The sequence below is a fragment of the Cnephaeus nilssonii genome, assembly GCF_951640355.1.
Source record: "Cnephaeus nilssonii genome assembly, chromosome: 2".
Classification (NCBI taxonomy): domain Eukaryota; kingdom Metazoa; phylum Chordata; class Mammalia; order Chiroptera; family Vespertilionidae; genus Cnephaeus; species Cnephaeus nilssonii.
In genome coordinates, this window is record NC_137073.1 from 81,393,895 (window position 1) to 81,417,004 (window position 23,110).

Below are 23,110 nucleotides of genomic sequence, written 5' to 3' on the forward strand. Positions count from 1 at the left end.
TTACGAATATTTTCTGTGGCTCTCCTGTTACTTTTTAAATGGTATTTTAGATGAGTATAGGATTTTAATTTTGATGAATTCCAATTTTTTTATTTTATGGTTATTGTGTTCTGTGTCCTGTCTTAGAAATCTTTGTCTACTTTAACTCTAGATGGTATTTTTTAATCTTTTATTCTAAAAGCCAGATTTTTTATTTTTACATTTAGATGTACAATCTAAAACAATTTAGGGTTATGGTGTGTATTTGTAGTATATTTATGGACTCTATTTTGTTTCATCAATCTATTTGTCAGCCCCATGTTAGTACCACACTGACTTAATTATTGTAAGTTCCTCCAACTTTGATCTTTCTAAAAAGAGTAATTTGGATATTCTAAATGCTTTGCATTTCCATATAAATTATAAAATTTGTTGTTAATTGCTACAGAAAAACATGCTGGGCTTATGCTTGTTATCATGTTGAATCTGTAGATCAATACAGGGAGAACTGATAAATTCAAATATTGAATTTTCCAATTTATGAACATACCATATATCTCTATGTATTTGTGTCTTTTTAAATGTCTCTAGCTATGTTTTGTAGTTTTAGGTATAAGGTCTTGCACATCTTTTGTTAAACCTATTTCTGAGTAATTTATGTGTTTTGACACTACTTATAAATGAAACTTTTAAAATTTTCATTTTTAATTATTAACTCTAGTATATGAAAATACAATTAATTTTTATATATTAAAAATTTGTATTCTGTTATTTAGGATTTTTTTGCTAAATAGTCATGTTATTTTGAATAGAGATGACCTATTTCAATCTTTTTGCCTTTTATTTCATTTTCTTGTCTTAATGCACTGACTTGGCCCTTCAATACAATTTGTGCATGTGGCAATTATATGTGATTTTCTTCTTTATTCTGTTAATATGATGAATTACTAGATAGATTTTATAATGTCAAACCAACCTTTTATTCCCAGGATAAACCCTATGTGGTAATGATTTATTATTTTTATATGTTATTAGATTTAATAAGTAATACTTTATTAAGTATATTTGTGTCTATGTTCATAAGGGAAACTGATTTCTAAATTTTATTTTTGTCATGTCTTTGACAAGTTTTGGTATCAGAGTTACTCTGGCTTCCTGAAATAGAATTCTTATTTATTTTGAAAGAGTTTGTAACATTGGTATTATTTTTTTCCTTGGAAAAATAGTAAAAGCATGCATGTTTGGTATTTTCTTTGTAAAAAAAAAATTATTACAAATTCAGCTCCTTTAACAGATAAAAGAATTATTCAGACTTTTAAATTCTTATGTAAGTTTTCAAATTTGTGTCTTTGAATAAGTTTATGTTATATTCATGTAACATAAATTTATGTTTTGATAGAAAATTGATCATAACATTCTCTTATTATCCTGTTTAATATCTGTAGGATCTGGAGTGATGTATGCTCTTTCATTTCTGATATTTATAATATCTATTTCTCTCTTTTACTTGATCAGTCTTACTTGAGGTTTATCAATTTTAATTATCTTTTCAGAGAAACAACTTGGCTGTAGCACTTTTCTGTTTTTATTTCCTTCATTTCAAAGTATTATCCTATTTACATTGTGATTTTTTCTTTGACCCATGGGTTATTTAGGTTATTTATAACTGTCATTTTTATTTCTTTTTGTATCCTGCTACTTTATTGAATTCATTTATCAGTTCTAGAGTTTTTTGGTGGCATTTCAAAATATTTTATATATTCTAGATTTTTTGTTATTAATTTATAGTTTAATTCTAATATCCTTAGAGAATACTCTGTATTATTTAAATTCTTAAAATTAATTGAAATTTGTTATATGATACAGCTTATTCTCCATGTTGGTGAATGTTCTATTTATACTTGAAAAGTATGTGTTTTCTGCAGTTGTTGGATATAGTAGTATTCTGTGGATATCCATGAGGTCAAGTTGGCTAGTGTTATGCAAATATTTTTTATTCTTTCTGTGTTTTTTTCTGCTCTTGCTCTTCTATCAATTACTGAGAGAAATGTGTTAAAATCTTGTACTATTATATGACTTTACTTTCTTTTTTATAAGTTTTTGTTTCATGTATTTTGAATCACTTTTATTAAGTTCATATACATTTGGGATTGTTTTATCTTATTGTAGGAGGATTTAATAATTATCATCCAGGTAATTGAGTGGAATGAATTAACACTAAATTCATAATAAGCTTTAAATGAAGGTAATTGGTAATGTGACCTTCCATTTAGAAAATCATCCAAAATCCCTTCTTGAAATAATAGCAGTACCTCTTCTGAAAACTCATTGTAAGCTAAATACATCTTGAGCAGTGAAAAAGGAGGAAATTTATTTCTATGAATACAACCATAGCAATTATATGTCTTGCCTGTCAAATACTGTTACATAATTAATATAGTATTAAAATTGAGTAAATAAAAGGCAAGTGTTCTTTTTAAAAAGCCCATTACAAAAAAAAGCTACGTTAACTTTCAAAACATTACAATAATAAATGGGGAAAGAATAATAGTAGGTAGTAATGAAAACAATCCCAGTAATATTCATGGAAATTTAGAGCAATTTTATTCATGAGAATCTTACAAAAATAGATTATAAATACCTTGATTATCAGTTCAGAAAGAAATTATTTTATTGATTACTTATTATTTCTGTGCTCAGGACAGCAAAATATATCATTACCCTGAGCTTAATAATAACCTTATAAGTCATATAGGAGTTTTATAGCCTACAGATAAAGAAAATGGAAGAAAACATGAACTTGGGCCAGTGGTTGTAAACTGGTGGTTCAAGATCAGTTTTTACTTACATACGTGTTTTAACCTTCACAGTATTTTTGAAAATGTTGAATGAGTTGCCAAGAACAGGTTATATTTTAAAAATCTAGGTTTTTAATCTTCTCTTGAAAAATAGGGCGTGTGAAAATATTTTGGGCCATCTTCTTGCATGACAACTATCCTATATAATAAAACCCTAATATGCAAATCAACTGAATGGCAGAAAGACTGGTCACTATGATGTGCACTGACTACCAGGGGGCAGATGCTTAACGCAGGAGCTGCCCCCTGGTGGTCAGTGCGCTCCCACAGAGGGAGCGCTGCTCAGCCAGAAGCCGGCCTCACGGCTGGCGAGCGCAGTGGTGGTGGCGGTAGCCTCTCCCAGAGGCCTCTGTTGCAGGTGGGCGGTAAAGAGTGAGGGGTCCCCGGACTGCCAGAGGGTGCAAGCTAGACTGAGGGACACCTGCCCCCCTAGTGCATGAAATTTCATGCACCAGGCCTCTAGTCAACTATAACAGTGATCTCCTTTAATGGAATGTTCTTTCTCTCACTTATCATTGTGTTCACCAGCCAGTTGGCTTCTCTCTTTTACTCCACATACCTTCACTCTTCAGCAAGCTGGTGTCTACCTTCACTGAGACCTAGGCATGTTGGTTCAATCTTTCTGCCTTATTTTCTTTATAAGAAGTAGTCAGCTTTATTTCAAAGAGCAATTTTATCAGAATAATTAGAATAAGACCAATGTGTTTTAAACTTCAAAAAAGGAAGAGTCAACAGAAAGTATTCTTCTTACATCATATTTTAAATCAATAGTTGCATATTTATAAGTCACTTTTTCATGCACTGTTTTGAGTGAAATATATCCATATTTGCTACTTTTCAATATATTATGAGGTTATGACATGTACTTTGCTTGTTGTTTTAAATGGCTACTATTCATACCTATCTTTTATATCAACCTTAAAAAATACAAATTTCAATGACAAAATGAAAATGCTCAAGTAATTATATGTGTTCACAAAATAATATTAGATATTAGTTTAACTATTCAATTTTAATACTATAATTAATTTTATCTTTGATTTGCTAATCTGATAACAATTTATCTCCACACTGAAGCGATACTCACGGAATATGATATGTTTAAAACAGGTACAAATAGGTTTATTTTACAACTACCATGTCCCTGCTAAAGTAGGAGAGTTTTTGAATCAGCTTCTAGTTTTTGTATTGGAATTGCAGAAATTCCGATTTGTCATATAAGGTAAAAGTCTCAAGCCTCCTTAAACTGTATTTCCTTGGTTCATTTTTTAAAAACAGTTTTTATTTCATTTATTTGCTTCAACATTCAGGTCCCTCCACTGTGATCCCTTTTGACCCAAAATATATTGTAAATATATATTAGAAACACCTAAAATTTTTAAACTTTAAAACTACTTAGCAGGACCTTCATTAAGTTGCACAAGCAATGAAAATTTAGCAAAAGAGGAAAGAAACCTACACATCCAAGGATATAGTCAGGGAATGATGTGTATATGAATTGTAAATTTGCTATGGGTAATATTGGATCACTTTCTCATAGGAGAACCACTCCATTTATTTATTTTTTACTGCATTTTTCCAGGTGGAGTGAAACCTTGCACATTACACTGCTTGGCTGAAGGCTACAACTTCTACACTGAACGTGCCCCTGCAGTGATTGATGGGACTCGGTGCAATGTGGATTCACTGGATATCTGTATCAACGGAGAATGCAAGGTTGCTTAAATGATCACTAGAGGCCCAGTGCATGAAATTCATGCACGGGGGGTGGGGTCCCTCAGCCCGGCCTGCATCCTCTCCAATCTAGGACCCCTTGGGGGATGTCCGACTGCCTCTAGCAATCAGGGACCACTGGCTCCTAACCGCTCACCTGCCTGCCTGTCTGATCGCCCCTAACCCCTCTGCCTACCTGCCTGATTGACCCTAACTACCTCTGCCTGCCTGATAGCCCCTAATCACCTCTGCCTGCCTGCCTGCTTGATTGCCCCTAACTGCTCCCCTACTGTCCTGATCACCCTTAACTGCTCCCCTGCTGGCCTGATCGCCCCTAACTGCCTCTGCCTCGCCCCCCACCCAGGACCCAGGAGGCCAGTCACAGGCACCCAGGACCCGGGCTTCCCTCCCTCTGGCCGGCCGCAGGCACCCAGGACCTGGGCTGCTTCACCTGGGCTGGCCGCAGCCGCAGGGGACCGTGGGCAGGCGGCTTTGCCTGGGCCACAGCTGCAGGCTTGTCCCTCTCCTGGGCTGCAGGTGCCCAGGATCATGGGGTGTGTGGCTTGTCCCTCACCCGGGCCACAAGTGTAGCCGCTGGTGCCTGGAACTGCAGGGACCATGGGGCATGCAGATTGTCCCTCTCCCGGGCCACAGACACAGCCACTGGCACCCGGGACCAGGGAGACCATGGGGTGTGCAGATTGTCCCTCTCCTGGGTCACAGGCGCAGGTGCAGCCCCTGGTGCCTGGGACCGCGGGGACTGTGGGGTGGGCAGCTTGTCCCTCTCCTGGGCCACAGGTGCAGCCACTGGCACCCTGGACCGCGGGGTGGGTGGCTTGTCCCTCTCCCGGGCTGCAGCCCCAGCCGCTGGCACCCAGGACCGTGGGGCATGCGGCTGATCCTTCTCCCAGGCCACAGCCTGGCTGATCCCCATTCCTCTCTCCCTAGTGTTGAGTGTCTGAGCCGTGAGGGTGTGATGACCATTTGCATATTTGTGCTTTATTGTATAGTATTTTTTTTCTTGTTTTTGTTTTACTTTAAAGAGAAGTGCAAAGCTAAGTCCCAGAAAGAAAGAAGATACAAAAACATTGTCTATTTTACTTAGTCTCATAATTTCTTGCAAAAGTTTCTGTCTTCCTGGCTGCTGGCCTCCAAATGTATCTGATAGCCCAGTGTGTGTGTGTGTGTGAGTGTGTGTGTGTGTGTGTGTGTGTGTGTGTGTGTGTGTGTGTGTGTGTTTACTTGAAGAAAAGGTTATTTCTGTGACAATATTAAAATTCTTTTTAGATGATTAAGACCCAGGTACAGCTTACTGGTATATTCAGAGATTATATGCCTGGTATCAATGGCTAACTGTCAAATATACAAATTTAAGTACCAAAAATACATAAGAATCCACATCTCTATGGTTCAATGAAAGACTGAAAGGTAGAGTTTATGGCAGTTTTATTCAGCTAGTGGGTACAGGTATTCCTTTTTAAAGATTTACCCAGTCATGAATTTCACAGCCAATCCTTGACTTTAACAATTGGATAATCCAAAAGGGCTAGTGATTGAGAAAGGGCAAATTGTCATGCCCAGTCAAGACTCTTGCTGTTATAACCTTGTATAGGACTAAATGCTGTTTTTCTTAGTTCTTACATGTATTGATTTGGGGTATAAGTAAGAGTCCATTGCTGACACATGATAATATTTTAAGAATTGAAGCATGTTATCTATAAATAAATAAATCTAGGTTAGAAATATAGACATCCATTCCTGGGGAATCAGAATTTTTTTCCTTTAAAGTTATGTGTTGAGAAATGTTAGCTAGAACTTATTGGAGAGTGAAGGTAAAAGTAGAGAGAGGAAAATATTTCTTGTTTTGATTTCCTTTACTGAAAAAAAAAGTAAATAAATACGCTACATTTATTTGCTTAGCAGGAATTCCTCTTTTTCACACACTGAATATTCTTCCTGTTTGCAGCATGTAGGTTGTGATAATATTTTGGAATCCAGTGTTAAGGAAGATAAATGTCGAGTCTGTGGAGGGGATGGAAGCACATGCGATGTCCTTGAAGGGTTCTTCAATGAGACGTCACCCAGAGGAGGAGGTGAGTGTGTAGAGAGAACTCTTCCTCATGCATCTGTGTACTTGGAATAGGCACCACATTTGATCACCACTACCACCCCTTATTTTAAAATTTCTTTAGGCAGACATTGCTTTCCCCCCAAATTACTTTCAGTCTTTTAAAGTATTAAATATGGCTTCATGTGAGATATTTATTTTATTTTATTTTTTTATTGTCTAAAGTTTTACATATGTCTTCTTTGACCTCAATTGACTCCCCCCCCACCTGCAGCCATTCCCACCCCAAGTATGCCCCCACTGTCCCAGTGTCTGTGTCCATTGGTTATGCTAATATGCATGCATACAAGTCCTTTGCTCTCTAATCCCCCTGGCCCCCCGCCATTTGTCTCTGGATCTATTCTTGTTCATCAAATTATGTTGATCATTAATTATATCCCACACATAGTGAGATCATGTGAAATTTATCTTTCTCCGATTGGCTTATTTCACTTAGCATAATGCTCTCCAGTTCTATCCATGCTGTTGCAAATGGTAAAAGTTCCTTCTTTTTTATAGCAGCATAGTATTCCATTGTGTAGATGTACCACAGTTTTTTAATCCATTCATCTGCTGATGGGCACTTAAGCTGTTTCCAAATCTTAGCTATTGTAAATTGTGCTGCTATGAACATAGGGGTGCATATATCCTTTCTGCTTTGTGTTTCTGGTTTCTTGGGATATAGTCCTAGGAGTGGGATTACTGGGTCAAATGGGAGTTCCATTTTTAACTTTTTAAGAAACTCCATACAGTCTTCCACAGTGGCTGAACCAGACTGCATTTTCTCCACCAATGCAGGTGTGTTCCTATGTAAGATATTTTAAGTAAATATTATTTCCCTTCTATTTGACTTCATTTTGCCATGTTTCTTTAAGATATGAATTTCCACAGTAGATTGATGTGTGGGCCATGGTTGAGAAAATAAAATGAACCAATATTGTACTTGTTGAAGCTTTAAAAGTATCCTGGGGTATTTTAGAGGAAAAGAAAAATACTCTAGAGGTATTCATTAACCCAAAGGGGAATTTGCCCATATTTCATAATTTGTATAGTGGAAAGTTGAGGAAAGCATGATAGAATAAGGAAACTCGTTACTGAATGGTTGTTAAACACTCATTTTCTGACTGAGGCTGCAGAATCTACTTACACTGGCTGTCTTCTGTGGTCCAGGCTACCTGACAGTTGTGCAGATACCAAGAGGTTCTGTTAACATTGAAATCAGAGAAGTTGCCGTGTCACCTACCTATATTGGTGAGTAGCATATTTTGGTAGATTTCAAAAATTAAGGAGAAGGGACAGCACAATATCGTGAAGGAAAAGACATACTGCTTTGCCAAATAGAGACAGACTCAGAGAGCAGGCAGACAGCTATGGAGTTTGGGGCGGGGAGGGTGGGGGCGATGTATAGAGGGATTGAGAAGGAAAAATAGAGAACTCATGGACATGGACAAGTGTGGTGGTTGAGGGAGGGGGTAGGAGGTGAATGGAGGTGGAAGAGGGCATAAAGGGATAAATGGTGATGGAAAAAGAAAAACAGACATATTGCTTTGAGGTGGAATACTTTTAGGCTAAAATGAAATTCCAAGTCTTATAGGACCACATGTAAGAACTAAACATAAAAATTACCATATTTTCCGGCGTATAAGACGACTGGGCGTATAAGATTTTCCTGGGTTAAAAAGTCATTTTATACACCGGAAAATACAGTAGTCCAATATATCTAATCCATTATATCTAATCCCATCAATATAGTCCAATATACCCTATTTTCCAGCCTGCAGGGAAGGGCAGTTGGGGGTACCCAGACCTGCCAGGGAGAACACTTGGAGGGGACCAGGCCTGCAGGGGAGGGCAGTTAGGGGTGACCAGTCCTGCAGGGAAGGGCAATTAGGGGTGACCAGGCCGGCAGAGGAGGGAAGTTGGGGGCAACTGGGCCTGCAGGTAAGGGCAGTTGGGGGGACCAGGCCTGCAGGGGAGGGCAGTTAGGGGCAAACAGGCTGGCAGGGGAGCAGGTAGGCATCAATCAGTCTGGCAGGGGAGTGGTTAGGGGGTGATCAGGCTGGCAGGCAGAAGTGGTTAGGGGCAATCAGGAAGGCAGACAGGTGAGCAGTTGGGAGCCAGCAGTCCTGGATTGTGAGAGGGATCCCAGATTGGAGAGGGTGCAGGCTGGGCTGAGGGACACCGCCCCCCCCCCCCCCCCCCCCGTGCATGAATTTCATGCACTGGGCCTCTAGTCTTCAATATTTCCTTAAGAAATTATAGTTTTAGCTTTTAGATTTAGGTATATGGTCTATTTTGAGTTTTTATATAAGGTATAAAGTAAGGGTTGAGGTTCAATTTTTTTCATATGGATATTCAATTACTATAACACCATTTGTTGAAAAGGTTATTATTTCTTAAGTCAAAAGATCAAATTCACCTTATTTCCCTTCTTTGCATATATTACAGTCCTGCCCTGTCCTGGCCAATGTCTAAAAACAGCTAATTCATATGTTTTGTGAGTTTTCTAGTTGTTTACAGTTGATGGACAAATCTAGTACCAGTTATTTCAACATGGAAAGAAGTGGATATTCTACTTATTTGATGTTTGATCTTTTAAAACAGATTTAGGTTCTCCAGAGACACCTAGTGAGGCCTGGATGAGTTCTTATGTCCTTTAACATATCATTGCTTTTTCATTAAGTCTTTAAAAAATAAGATGACATCTAGAATACATCTTTGGATAGAACATCAGTATAATCAGGCTCTTCCTTTATTCTAGAAGAGCCCTTTATTTTTGCATCATAATTTTGGAATCAGCAAGACTCAAAATAAAAATAAGACTTGTAACATTAAATTTTTCCCTTTGATAATTCTCTGTCCATAATGCCACATCCTCCTCCTTTAGTAAATTATCCAGTACTTCTTAAATGTTCAGTGTTTTCTGAACTACATTACGGTACCAGCAAAAATGTGTTAATTGAGTAGTTGGGAACATGGAAAGTGATAGCTCAAATTGAAGGAGACTACAAAGCTGCTGGGGCGGGGGGTGGTGGTGGTCTGTTTTTAGTTTTTATTTTACTATTTCATATTATACAGGTTCAGACGTCCTTATATTACTTAAGTAATTCTGATATTTTATTTTTAAATATATTTTATTTATTTCTTACAGAGAGGAAGGGAGAGGGATAGAGAGTTAGAAACATTGATGAGAGAGAAACATCGATCAGCTGCCTCCTGCACACCTCCTACTAGGGATGTGCCTGCAACTAAGGTACATGCCCTTGACTGGAATCAAACCTGGGACCTTTCAGTCCACAGGCTGACGCTCTATCCACTGAGCCAAACTGGTTAGGGATGATATTTTAAATGAAACAGAAAACCACTGTGAGAATTGAAAAGAAAAATTTTTAAATACAAGAAAAATTTAAGACTAAATAATCCTTAAAATTGGTTGACATGCTGTTATCTTAAAAGGTTAATTAGATTTGTTTTTTGACAAATGAATCATCATAACATATCTGAAGTCAAGAAAATACAAGTAAATGTGCCAGTCAGATTGGAGTGGGGGCATGAAAATGGTCTGTATTGTTAAAGACAAGGGGTAGAGGTCCAGAGAGGCAGAGACTGCACCATGACCTTTGTAGTCTTTTGGGGCTGCTTCTGTTTTGTCCCCCCCCCCCCCCCCCATTAGAGAGAGTGGAAGGGAGGGAGAGAGAAAGAGAGAGAAACATTGATGTGAGAAGACACATCGATTGGTTGCTTCTCACATGCATCCGATCTGGGCCTGGGGAAACCTGCAGCCCAGGTATGGACCCTTGACCAGGAATGGAACCCTAGAACCTTTGATGCTGGAGCCGACATTCCAACCAGTGAGCAACACAGGCCAGGGTGAGCTGCTTTTTATCTGGCCCGAAAAATTAAAAAAAAATTTTTTGTAAGAGAACATTTATTGGGTAAATTACAGAGGTAGAAAAAGTAATTCCTAGAAGAAATGGGTTTAGGAAACAAGTTATGGATGTAAAAGAAAAAGCTAAAATAATAACAAAAAATGTAAACTGCCATGTTTGTCATTGTGAAATCATGTAATCATTATCAAAATCATCACTGTATTTTCTCTTTAAAAATTTTTTTATTGAATTTATTGGGTGACATTGGTTATTAAAATTATATTTTATTAATAAATAAAAGTATATCTTATTAGGTTTTAGGTGTACAATTCTATAATACATCATCTGTGTATTGTATTATATAGATGTGTGTTTACCATACCAAGTCAAGTCTCCTTTCATCACCCTTATCCCCTCTATACCCTTTTTACCTCCCACCCCCTTTTTCCTCTGGTAATCACCATGCTGTTGTCTGTGTCTATGAGGTATTTTTTCCTTTGCTTAATCCCTTCACCTTTTTCACCCAGTCCCCCAACCCCCTAACCTCTGACCGCTGTCAGTCTGTTCTCTGTATCTATGAGTCTGTTTCTATTTTGTTTGTTAGTTTATTTTGTTCATTAGATTACACATATACATGAAATTGTATGGTACTTGTCTTTGTCTGACTGGCTTATTTCACTTAACATGATACTCTCTAGGTCCACCCATGCTGTCACAAAAGGAGTAGTATTCCACTGTGTATGTGTACCACACCTTTTTTTCTTATCAGTACTGCCAGTAACCTTTTTCTGTCAATAGTTTTAAATACATTTTTAATATAGGTTTAAAAATTATGTATGCATATTTATTAAGCCTTTCCTTTATATTTTCTGTGGGTTTTGTCATACTTAAAAAAGCTTTTTATATCCCAGTGTTATTTTTTTAAAAGGTCTCCCACATTGTCTCCAAGCATTTTATGATTCAACTGTTTACTTTCAAATATTTACTATTCTGGCATTTATTCTTTGTTTCTCTCTCTCTTTTTAAACCATTTTTTTATTGAGGTTTAATTTACATAAAATAGAATTCAACCATTTTAAAGTGAACAATTTAGTGGCATTTGGTACATTCCAAAATATTTTCATCACCCCAGAAAGAACCCTGTGTCCATTAAGCAGTTACTCCCCATTCCTCAACCCCTGCTTTCTGTCTCTATTGGATTTACCTATTCTGGATATTTCATATAAATGGCAGTTTACAATATGTGACTTTTTTTGTCTAGCCTTTTCCACTTGGCATAATATTTTTGGAATTCATCACCATTGAAACATATATTAATTAGTACTTCTTTTTATGGCTGAATAATATTTCATTGTATTGTAAATACCACAATTTGTTTATTCGTTCATCCATTGGTGGGCAATTGAGTTGTTTCTACTTTTGGTTATTGGGAATAGTGCTACTATAAACATGTATGTACAAATATTTGTTTGAGTACCTATTTTCATTTCTTTTGGATATGCACCTAAGAGTGGAATTGTGGTACTTATAACAAATAAAATATAAATTCATCATCATCATCATCATAATGCTGAATTTATTATTTGCCAAATGGCTAGTCTTTTGTCTTGGTTTCATATCTTGTTGTCTTTTTTTAAAACTAATTTAAGAAGCTTCTTTTGTCATATATTTTAAGATGCTTCGTTTGTGTTTTTTTTTTTTTTTCTTTATTGGTTGTTATTTCTTAACTAACTGTTTGGTTGCGTTGTTGTCTGTCTGGGTGCCAGTACCATAGTTTCTCCCCAACCCATAAATTCATATAATTACTCTTCAATATTTCGACAGGAAAGTCTGCTTCCTCCATCTCTCCCATTCCTAGTTATTTCTGTTGTCATACTTTTCCTTGTTAGTTCCATATATTTATTTCTCCAGGTAACATTTTATTCCTTTCTATCAATGACATCATAAATACTTAATAGCTTCTTGGCATTCACATGGAAAATTACCATTTTAATTTTTACTTTAGAAAATAGTCAAGAATCCCATCTCTAAATGGAAATGAATATTCATTGAATACTTCAGTGCAGTTATTTACCAGTGACACTGTGGTAAATGAAGTTTCATATTTTTAGGTGTACTGTGATTCTTTTTTTTTTTAGCTTTAAAATCTGAAACAGATGAACACTATCTTAATTGTGGCTGGACTATTGACTGGCCTAAGAAGTTTGAGGCTGCTGGGACAACTTTTGACTACAAGAGACCAACTGATGAACCAGAATCCTTGGTAGCTCCAGGTCCCACCTCGACAAATCTCATTGTCATGGTAAATGTGCCTTTGCCTCTTTGTTTTCTCTGCTTTATAGTTAAATTAGGTAAATAAAGGTGAAATGGTTTGCCCAAATGTTTAAAATCTTTGTAAAGTTAAAGCCAGAGTGCTCTTCCATATGAATGTTTGACCATTTCATTGCTTGGTTGAATAAAATGTTTATAACCAAACAAGGTAGATGAAAGGAATGGCTCTAAATTACCTATGAAAATGGAAGGAGAAAATTCAATATAAGTGCATGTGTTCTAAAAGTTATCTTGAATTTCTTATAAGGCTTACTTTATGGCATTATCTTCTTCAAAAGAAATAAGTATCTGAATGAAGGCTCATTGTATTTTAATTATCTTCAATGGCAGATTCTGTTTCAAGAGAAGTATGAGGGAATTACATATAAGTTCAATGTTCCTATCCCTCGGACTGGCAGTGGAGACAGTGATATTGGCTTTACCTGGAATCATCAGCCTTGGTCAGAATGCTCCGCTACTTGTGCTGGAGGTAAGACACCCACTAGGCAGCCCACCCAGAGGGCAGCATGGAAAGCAAAACATGTTGTGAGCTATGCTTTGTGTTTGCTAAAGAAGCTAATTGGAAACATTTCTTGCAGGTTTGCTTCAAGCTGTAATTTAGCAAAAGAAACTTTGCTTTAATTATATTATATTCCATTTGTTTTTAACCTCATGTAATTTGTACAGATTTGTTCGTAAAATACATCTTGGCACAATGAGTGTCTCTGCTGATGCTTCTCCCAAGACTAACTTGAAGGTGGGCTGTTTGCTTTTCGTGAACACATTCTTGGTAAAGAACATCAAGAGTTTTAAATAAGAAAATGGGCAAGAATCAGGCGGCACAGATACAGCTTCTTGTAATGGGGCATGAGGATGTATGTCCGTGTGCTTGTGTGTTTGTGTGCTTGTGTGTTTCCCATTATCGTACTCAATCTCCCTTCTCCTGCCATCCAAGTTAAGGGGCTCTTTACCAGGACACTACAATCATTACTGGTGTCTGGGTCTCTGGGTTAATGGTGTGTGCTGACCCCCAGTGTAGTTCCTCAGAGAGGTAGCTGCTAGGCGGTGGTTGGTGATGTGTTGGTTGTCCCATGTGCTTTTTTCATGGGTGCCTTTTCCCCACAATTTACTCTATTCCTAATCCTCCTCCCTCTAGTGGCCACCAATGCAATTCTTTACCTCTGGCTGGGAGAGCAGGACAGTTGGCTTCCTTCAAAGCCAACACCTTTGCTGCTGCATGGACTGGTGAGTAGAAGTGCTGTGCAAGCAGCATCTTCATTCTCTCTGGAGACTAAATGCATCGCCTCCACCGTACACCTTGATTGCAATAGGCAGAGAAACAATCCTATCCTCAGGCCTACGCTAGAGTAAAGCACCTCACCATTCTGAAAGCAAAGAATAAATTTTGAATAGTTATATTTAGAAGGGGAGAAATTGAAATAAAATGAATGATCCCATTTTACCCCACATTCCAATGTATTACCAGTTTTTCCTTTCTAAACTTCTTGGAAATCTATCACTTAACGTGAACTTTGTCCAGTCTTGTCCTGTACTCAGTGAATCTCTGATACCTCTGATTTGCAAGGATTGAATCAGAGAAATGATTTTCACAGAAATGATTTTCATATAATAGATTTAGTATTTTTGGACTCATATAGAAGTAAATCATTAACTACAAGTCCAAAATTTAGTAGTAAGCACTGTCTAAAAAAGAAAAAATATAATGTTTCCTTCTGTGTGAAGTGTCATGAAACATGGTATGTATAATTTGTGGCATATTTTAAAAGATTTCTAATTCCCATCCATTTTGTGTGTGAAATGGTTGGTGATTTGTAATGTAAAGATATAAAAAGTATAGGACATTACTGTTTCTTTTAATAAAAGAAAGGATATTTAAAATGAATTATTCAAGTGAATTCCATTGTATTATTTGTTAGTGGCATTTATACATATAGATTTCTTCCAATTAAATTCCTTTTTATTCAATCGATACTTTCCCCTTAACAGTACATACATAACTCAGGTCCTAGGTAAGGTGAGATAAACTTATTTAAGAATAATTAAAATCATTTAAAGTTTAGGAAATCTAATGAGGAAAGTTTAAGTGTTGAGGTTGATTAACGTAGAGAAGAGAAGGCTGAGGGAAAGTGTATCTTCAAGTATGTGACAGAAAGTTGAATGGCAAATTCTTAGTGCCTATTCATCTTTGTACTAAAAATTGCTATATTTGGGGATGCTTTAGACATAGTTTTGTCGGAGGCCAAGGAGGGATTAAATGAATTCTCAATGTTCCTTCTAACCCTATGATTCTTTTGTTCAAAAAGGGGATAGTCCAACAAAAAAGGAGAAAAACAGATCATAAAGAATTAATTTAAAAGAAAAGCCTTGATTTTCTTAAAGAAATATGAAAAATCTAAATGAATGTTATTCTTTTCCATAGCACTTGTATTGAGAAATCATATTAGAAAAGTAACTTCTTGTGATAAGGGATAAATCAAAAGAAAGGGAGGGCGAAAAGCCCCTGGAAAGAGAATTTTCTTTTCTTTGTTATTTATACTTCTCTTTTCTCTCCGAAGTTACTAATTGGAGATATTTGAGGTGGTTTTGGCAATTGGAATTGTGCTCAGTTGTAAGTGATGGTGACAGCATTCATGGGGTCATTGCCTTCTTTGGAAGAGAGATGTACAGTACTTGAAAGTTGGCAGGCTTAGTGTGAAGAGCTCCCATTTGTCTTGGTAAGTGGATCTCAAAGTGTGGTCCCTAGACCAGCAGCATCAACATCACTTGAGAATTTATTAGAAATGCTAATTTGAGGACCCTATCTCAAACCCACTGAATAGAAACTGTCTGGATGGAGCACAGCAATCTATGTTTTAGCAAACCTTCCAGGTGCTTCTGATGCTTGGTCAAGTTTGAGAACCACTGGTCTTGGTTGACAGAGAAATTTAAAACCTAGCACTCTAGACACATAGAATCCACATGCTCATCATTGAAGTCTGTGCATCTCTCTAGACTCTTTTGCACCTACAACAATGTCTGGCACATATTAGGCACTCAATAAATATTTGTAGATGAGTGAATGAACAAAAGGAATTATTTTGGCAATTATATATTTGTTCTAGTTCTTTCCAGTGTGGAAAATGAGAGCTTAGAATTGCTGTTTTTCTCCTGAGGTGAGGCTAAATATTGCCACAAAGAAACAATATAATTTTGATTAGCATGGATAAGTAAAACCAAGCTCCTCTCTTATGTTTTCTTTACTCTGAATAGGTGGGAAATATTTCCTTTGATATAGAATACGAATATCAATTATTGGAGTTATTCTCCTTCCACATACCCCCACTTTAAACCCCCAAGTTCTTTAAGTACAGGAAGCATATGGTTGAGGAAATCTTTTGAGACTTGGAAATATTGATCAAAGAGGAACCAGTTATCTGCTTGGTAGTAGTAAACGGAACTTCATCTATTGTTAAGGAATCTTCCAGGAAAAAGTCAGTTCTACCTATTCTTTACTAAGTAACTAAGGATGAATACTAAAGTTAGTTCTCAATTGGTAAACTTTTCTCTAGTCTTTCCAGGGTGGTGTTAGGTGTCTTGAGGCTGTCAATTTTTTTTTTTTTAAATGGAAAAAGAGAAAACAAGATCTCAAAGAACTTTCTATTGCAATCTTACAAGACTTCTCAATGTTCTTACCTATTGCTAACCTGCATGTTTTATTAATGGCAAGACCTTTGGACTTGGTGTTTGAGAGCAATATTGATAGTTTTTTCTTGTGAGATCTTTTAAGATAAGAAGTTTTGAGACTGTTTTTCTGTTGCTTAGCAGACCCAATGACAAATCTAATGCTTCAGGAAACAATGCTGGTGATTAAGTCCAAGTAATGGTCTTTTCTCTGAGTCAGTGATGAAACACTTCCTTAGCCTGCATAAAAACATTGACATGCTATGGGGTATTGTCTTCAGGATAAATGTGATTTTTAAGATACAGTTGTAACTCTTCCTCTGAGTGAAACCCAAGCCCATGAATTAAAACTTGGCTATTTTCTGAACCACTGTTACTTCGAATAGAGTTTTTGGTTTTTCATTTCTTATCCAAACTATTGAATGCCCTGTAGTTTATCTGACTCCCAAATTTATATACCACCATTGTACTCATGATTAATGTGTCAATTGATAAAGGTTAGCTGGGCAGTAAGAATTGTATTATTTTAAAATACAAAGATTTAGGAGTGTTTTTTATCTACTAGTAATTTATGCCAGTATGCCTTTGCACTCTGACTTCTAAAGGTTCAAATAACAAATACTATACATTCATCCTTTCATTTTAGTCATACATATTCCATTTTTACTAATGTTTGGCTAGATATGGGGTCCTCAGATTTTAGTGTGCATCAACATTACCTAGGGTTTGTTCAAACAAGATTGCTAGGTTCTGCCTCCAGGTTCTGATTTGGTGGGTCTGGCATAGATTCCAAGAATTTGCATTTCTGACAAGTTTCCAGTGATGCTGCTGCTACTGGTTCAGAAACCAGACTTTGAGAACATTGGGTTAGACACATAGGTTTCATAAAGCTAATGTCTATTAACACAAAGTGATAAATCTTTTAGGTAATAATCCATATTATAATTGTAATCCACATTACAACTAGTCTTGTTATGATAAATGGTTCTACAATTGAGCTCTGTAATAATAAATGCAATTTTATAGTTTGAAAAACATTTTCTGGTGCCCTGTTTCCTTTGATCATTCTTGGCAGCACCATGAGGTAGACATTGATATTATTATTTCTATTTTGTAGGTAAAACTCAAGTGAAGTAACTTGCTGAAATTAGGACTTAGAAATTGAGTCTCTGGTGATTTTTAAAATGTAGCATTTTTTTTCATAATAAAAATGGTCTTTACCTTGAACAGAGCTTTTTCACTAGTTGGCAACCTTAACAGAGCCACATGATGTATCCCCATTTATAAAAATAGCTTCTTCACTAAGCTTGAAATTTCATTGTTTCAAATGCTTTCCCTAAAGCAATGGATCTCAACTGTAGCTACACATTGGAATTACTGGTGAACTTTAAACAATTCTGTGTTTGGGCATCACCCTTAAAGATTCTGATTTAATTCCTTAGGAGTGTGGCCTGGGCATCAGATTTTTAAAAGCTCCCTATGTAATCCTAATGCACCAGCTAAGGTTGAGAAGTACTGCCTTTGAGGTTCACTGAAAGTTTATTTATTTTTCAAATGATTTACATTCAGATTCAGATACCTCTGGAACCATTACTAACTCACATCTCTGTTATTAATTGGCTACTAGTTGACTATAGTGGTTAATGAGATTTGGGTACAAGTATTTGGAATGGGAAAGTATAGAGAATCATCAGAGAAGGGAATGAAAAAGGTGGCAGGATGCCAATTAATTTCATAATTTGTTTGTGTGGACATTGGCCTTGGACATGCATTTGGAAAGCTTTTTTATAGTTCAGCTTATTTGCATGCCTTATTTTACCTGATGGGTCACTTATAAGCCTCTAGTTAATGCTTTTAAAATACACTAAAATTGTGCTAAATATCACTTCTTGGCCTTTTGGCTAATATCAAGTGAAACTGTGCTAAACAGATTTTGAAAGCTCTTTCTTCTAATTTCAAGTTTTGTGGTACATAGGGAGCTAAAATGTGTAAGTGGATATATATTCAACTTTAATTTAGATCCACAAGATAGAATATAAGATGCATATGACCCCTGTTTTAACTCAATATTTATGAAAACTAATAAGAAACTTCTTTTCTCTTTGTGACTTATAGTTCTAATCAGAAAAAATCTTCTATTGTTTTAGGACATTGCTTGTTTTTTTTGTTTGTTTGTTTTTGATAGGGGATGAATCTTTGTAAAATGCAGCAGTATTAATGATAATTTTCTATCTTTCTGAATGTACTCTCACAAAAACACTATTCAAATCATTCCCTTCTAACCACACTACCGCTTTAACCCCTTCTCTTATTTAATATAGCCCTTAGGCTTAAAGCAAAACCTCCCAAAGCCAACTAACTAAGAGTTGATGCTGTACTTGTTGCATTTAACTTTGCACCTGTTCTGCCACTAAAGAAACCTTAAGGATACTTCCTTTGTGGTGCAAAGAAAGGACAGAAATACATATTCATTTTGTATGTAGTAGTTTTAAATTTATACTCAAAATATATACAATCTTTGTCCTGCAATTCACTTTATTGACACTTCTGATTACTTTTCCCAAATTGTTTTTTTTCTAGGGTTTTCTTTCTTCCTCTTTGTGTAGAAGTACAAAAATTGTATACCAAAGAACTCAATTTGAAAACTGAAAAACACACAAACGCATGGAGGCTGAATAACATGCTACTAAACAATGAATGGGTTAACAAGATCAAGGAAGAAAAAGATACCTTGAGACAAATGAAAAGGAAAACACAATGACCCAAAATCTGTGGGACACAGTGAAAGAGTTCTGAGAGGAAATTCAGAGTAATACAGGCCTACCTCAAGAAACAAGAAAAATCTCAATATAATCTTACACCTAAAGAAACTAGAAAAATAACAACAAACAAACCCAAAAGTGACTAGAAGGAAGGGTATAATAAAGATCAGAGCAGAAATAAATAAAATAGAGTCTAAAATAAATTCAAAAGATCAATGAAATCAAGATCTGGTCCTTTGAAAAGATAAACAAGATGGATAAACCTTTAATTGGACTCGTCAAGAAAAAAAGAGGACACAAATAAATAAAATTAGAAATGAATGAAAAGTGACAACTGACACCACAGAAATACAAAGATTTATAAGAAAATACTGTGAAAACTATATGCTAACAAATAAGACAATTTGGAAGAAATGGATAAGTTTCCTGAAACGTACAATCTTTCAAGATTGAATCAAGAAGAAACAGAAAATCTGAACAGACTACTACTAATGAAATCGAATCAGTAATTACAAAAACTCTCAACAAACATAAGTCTTGGCCTGAATGTCTTCACAGGTGAATTTTACCAAACATATAAAGGAGAATTAATATCTATCATTTTCAAACTATTAAAAAAAAATTGAAGACCAGAGAAGACTCCTAAGCTCATTTTATGAGGCCAGCATCACCCTGATTCCAAAACCAGACAAAGACATTACAAAAAAGGAACATTATAGGCCAATATTCCTGATGAAGATAGATGCAAAAATCCTCAACAATATATTAGCAAACCGGATCCAGCAATACATTAAAAAGATCATATACTATGATGAAGTGGGATTTATTCCTGGGATGAAAGTTTGGTTCAATGTCTGAAAATCAGTTAAAATGATACACAATATAAACAAAGTGAAGGATAAAAATTACATGATCATATCAATAGATGCATGAAAAGCATTTGACAAAATCTAGCATTTATTTATGGTAAAAACTGTCAGCAAAGTGGGAAAAGATGGAACATACCTCAACATAATCGTATATGACAAACCCACAGCCAACATCATACTCAGTGGGAAAAAGCTGAAAGCATTTCCCTTAAGATCAGGAAAAAGACAAGGATGTTCACTTTCACCACTTTTATTCAACATAGTTTTAGCCACATCAATCAGACAAGAAGTAGAAATAAAAGGCATCCAAATTGGAAAGGAGGAAGTAAAACTGTCATTATTTGTAGATGACATGATACTGTATATAGAGAGAACCTTAAAGTTCTACCATAAAACTACTAGAAGTGATAAATAAATTTAGTAAAGTAGCAGGATAAAAAATTAATATTCATAAATTAGTTGCATTTTACACACCAATAACGAACTATCAGAAAGAGAAATTAAGAAAACAATCCCATGTACAAATGCATCAAAAAGAATAAAATACCCAAGAATAAATTTAACCAAGGAGATAAGAGATCTGGACTTGGAAAATTGTAAGACACTGAAGAAAGAAATTGAAGATATAAATAAATGGAAGCATATACCATGCTCATGGATAAGAAGAATTAACATTTAAAAATGTTTATGCTACCCAAAGCGATCTATAGTTTCAATTCAATCCCTATCAAAACACCAATGACATTTTTCATAGAACTAAAACAAGTAACTCAAAATTTATATGGAATCACAAAAGACCCCAAAATAGCTACAGCAAATCTTGAGAAAGAACATAGTTGGAAGTATCATGCTACCTGATATCAAACTATACTACATAACTATGTAATCAAAACAGCATGTTGCTGGCATGAAAACAGACACGTGGATCAATGAACAGAATAGAGAGCCCAGAAATAAACCCACACCTATATGGCCAATTAATATATGACAAAGGAGGCAAGAATTTACAGTGGGGTAAAACCAGTTTCTTCAATAAATGGTGTTGGGAAAATTGGACAGATACATGCAAAAAAAAAAAAAAAAAAAAGGAAAAAAAAACTAGGCCACTTTCTTATACCACATATAAGAATAAACTCAAAAATGAATTAAAGACTTAAATGTAAGATCTATAACTATAAAATTCCTAGAAGAAAACATAGGCATAAACCCTAACATTGCTTTTAGTGATTTTTTAAGGATATATCTCCTTGGCAAGGGAAACAAGAAAAAACAAACAAATGGGACTATATCAAACCAAAAAATTTTTGCACAGTACAGGAAAACATGAATAAAACTAAAAGATAGCCTACTAATTTGGAGACAATATTCACCAATGATACATCCAATAATATCCAAAATTTATAAAGAACTCATACAAGAAAAAAAAAAAAACACGAAAAAGAACTCATACAAGCTAACACCAAAAAACAACAACACCCAAACAGTCCAATTAAAAAGTGGACAGAGGACCTGAATAGACATTTCTCCAAAGAGGACATACATGGCCAATAGTTATATGAAAAGATGCTATAATAATCATTAGCTGTCACTAATCACCAAATTAAAACAATAATGAGATATCCTCTCAGACCTATCAGAATGGCTATCATGCCCTAGCCATTTTGGCTCAGTGGATAGAGCACCCACCTGTGGACCAAAGGGTCCCGAGTTCAATTCCGGGCAAGGGCACGTACCTTAGTTGCAGGCTCCTCCCTGGCCCAGGCCCTGGTCAGGGCTCATGCAGGAGGCAACTGATCAATGTGTTTCTTTCACATTGATGTTTCTCTCTGTCTTTCCGTCTTCCACTCTCCCTAAAAATCAATGAAAAAATATCCTCGGGTGAGGATTAACAACAACAAAAAAGAATGGCTATCATCAATAAATCAACAGACAACAAATATTGGCGAGAATGTGGAGGAAAGGGAACCCTCCTGCACTTGTTGGTAGGATTGCAAATTGGTGCAAAAACTATGGAAAAAGTATAGATGTTCCTAAAAATATTAAAAATAGAGCTACTTTATAACCCAGCAAGTCTACTTTTGGGTATTTACCTGAAGAAATCCAAAACAGTAATTAAAAAAGATATATGCATTCTTATGTTCATTGCAGCATTATTTACATTAGTCAAGATATGGAAGCAACCTAAGTATCCATCAATAATTAGATAAAGATATGGTATATATACAATGGAATATAACTTGGCCATAAAAAAGGATGAAATCTTGCCATTTGTGACAACATGGTTGAACCTAGAGGGTATTACGCTAAGTGAAATAAGTCAGACAGAGAAAGACAAATACCATCTGATTTCCCTAAAATGTGGAATTTAAAGAACAAAATAAATGAACAAACAAAACAGAAGCAGTCTCATAAATAGAGAGAACAAGCTGACGGTTGGCTATATAGAGTGAAAAAGGTGAAGGGATTAAGTATTGGGGCTATAAAGTACAGTCAGCATAGGGAATATAGCCAATAATATTGTATAGTGCCAGGTGGGTACTAGACTTATTGGGGGCTCACTTTGTAAATTATATAAATGTCTACCCACTAATATAAAATAATATCGAATGGCAACTGTAATTGAAAAATTTAAAAAACCATCTCAATTTGGTCAGGTTTCTGCTGACAAACAGGCATCTCTCTGCTAAACATTTGTTGCTGGACAGCTAAGGCAAAAAGAAATGTTACATCTGTGCTTAGATTGAGGAGGAGGAAGAAGGAGACAGATTTATTTTTAGAGGCAATTTGTTTTAGGTTTATTTTTTAAAAAAATGTTTTAGCTTTTAAAATTTTATTTAAATTATTTTTTATTTTTCAATTACAGCTATACACTCCAGTGATTAGACGTATTTAACTTACTCAATGATCATCCTGCTACATCTTCTACCTGCCTGGCACCATACATAGTTATTAGAATATTATT

The 23,110-nt window shown here is 35.7% G+C and overlaps 1 protein-coding gene and 1 long non-coding RNA gene across 4 annotated transcripts in view; both read left to right on the plus strand.

Annotated features, from left to right (window-relative positions):
* Window positions 1–23,110, plus strand: part of ADAMTS6 (ADAM metallopeptidase with thrombospondin type 1 motif 6) — a 213,140-nt gene that overhangs the window by 146,007 nt on the left and 44,023 nt on the right. For all 3 annotated transcript variants that reach the window (XM_079784695.1, XM_079784697.1, XM_079784696.1), the window contains 5 exons: window positions 4,420–4,553; window positions 6,517–6,643; window positions 7,828–7,908; window positions 12,665–12,828; window positions 13,188–13,326. In XM_079784695.1, coding sequence (XP_079640821.1) covers window positions 4,420–4,553; window positions 6,517–6,643; window positions 7,828–7,908; window positions 12,665–12,828; window positions 13,188–13,326 — 645 coding nt within the window. The remainder of the gene's footprint in view (window positions 1–4,419; window positions 4,554–6,516; window positions 6,644–7,827; window positions 7,909–12,664; window positions 12,829–13,187; window positions 13,327–23,110) is intronic.
* LOC307107463 lies at window positions 13,946–21,588 on the plus strand. The gene is made up of 2 exons (XR_013814221.1): window positions 13,946–14,081; window positions 19,098–21,588. It is a non-coding gene; the product is annotated as an uncharacterized lncRNA (long non-coding RNA).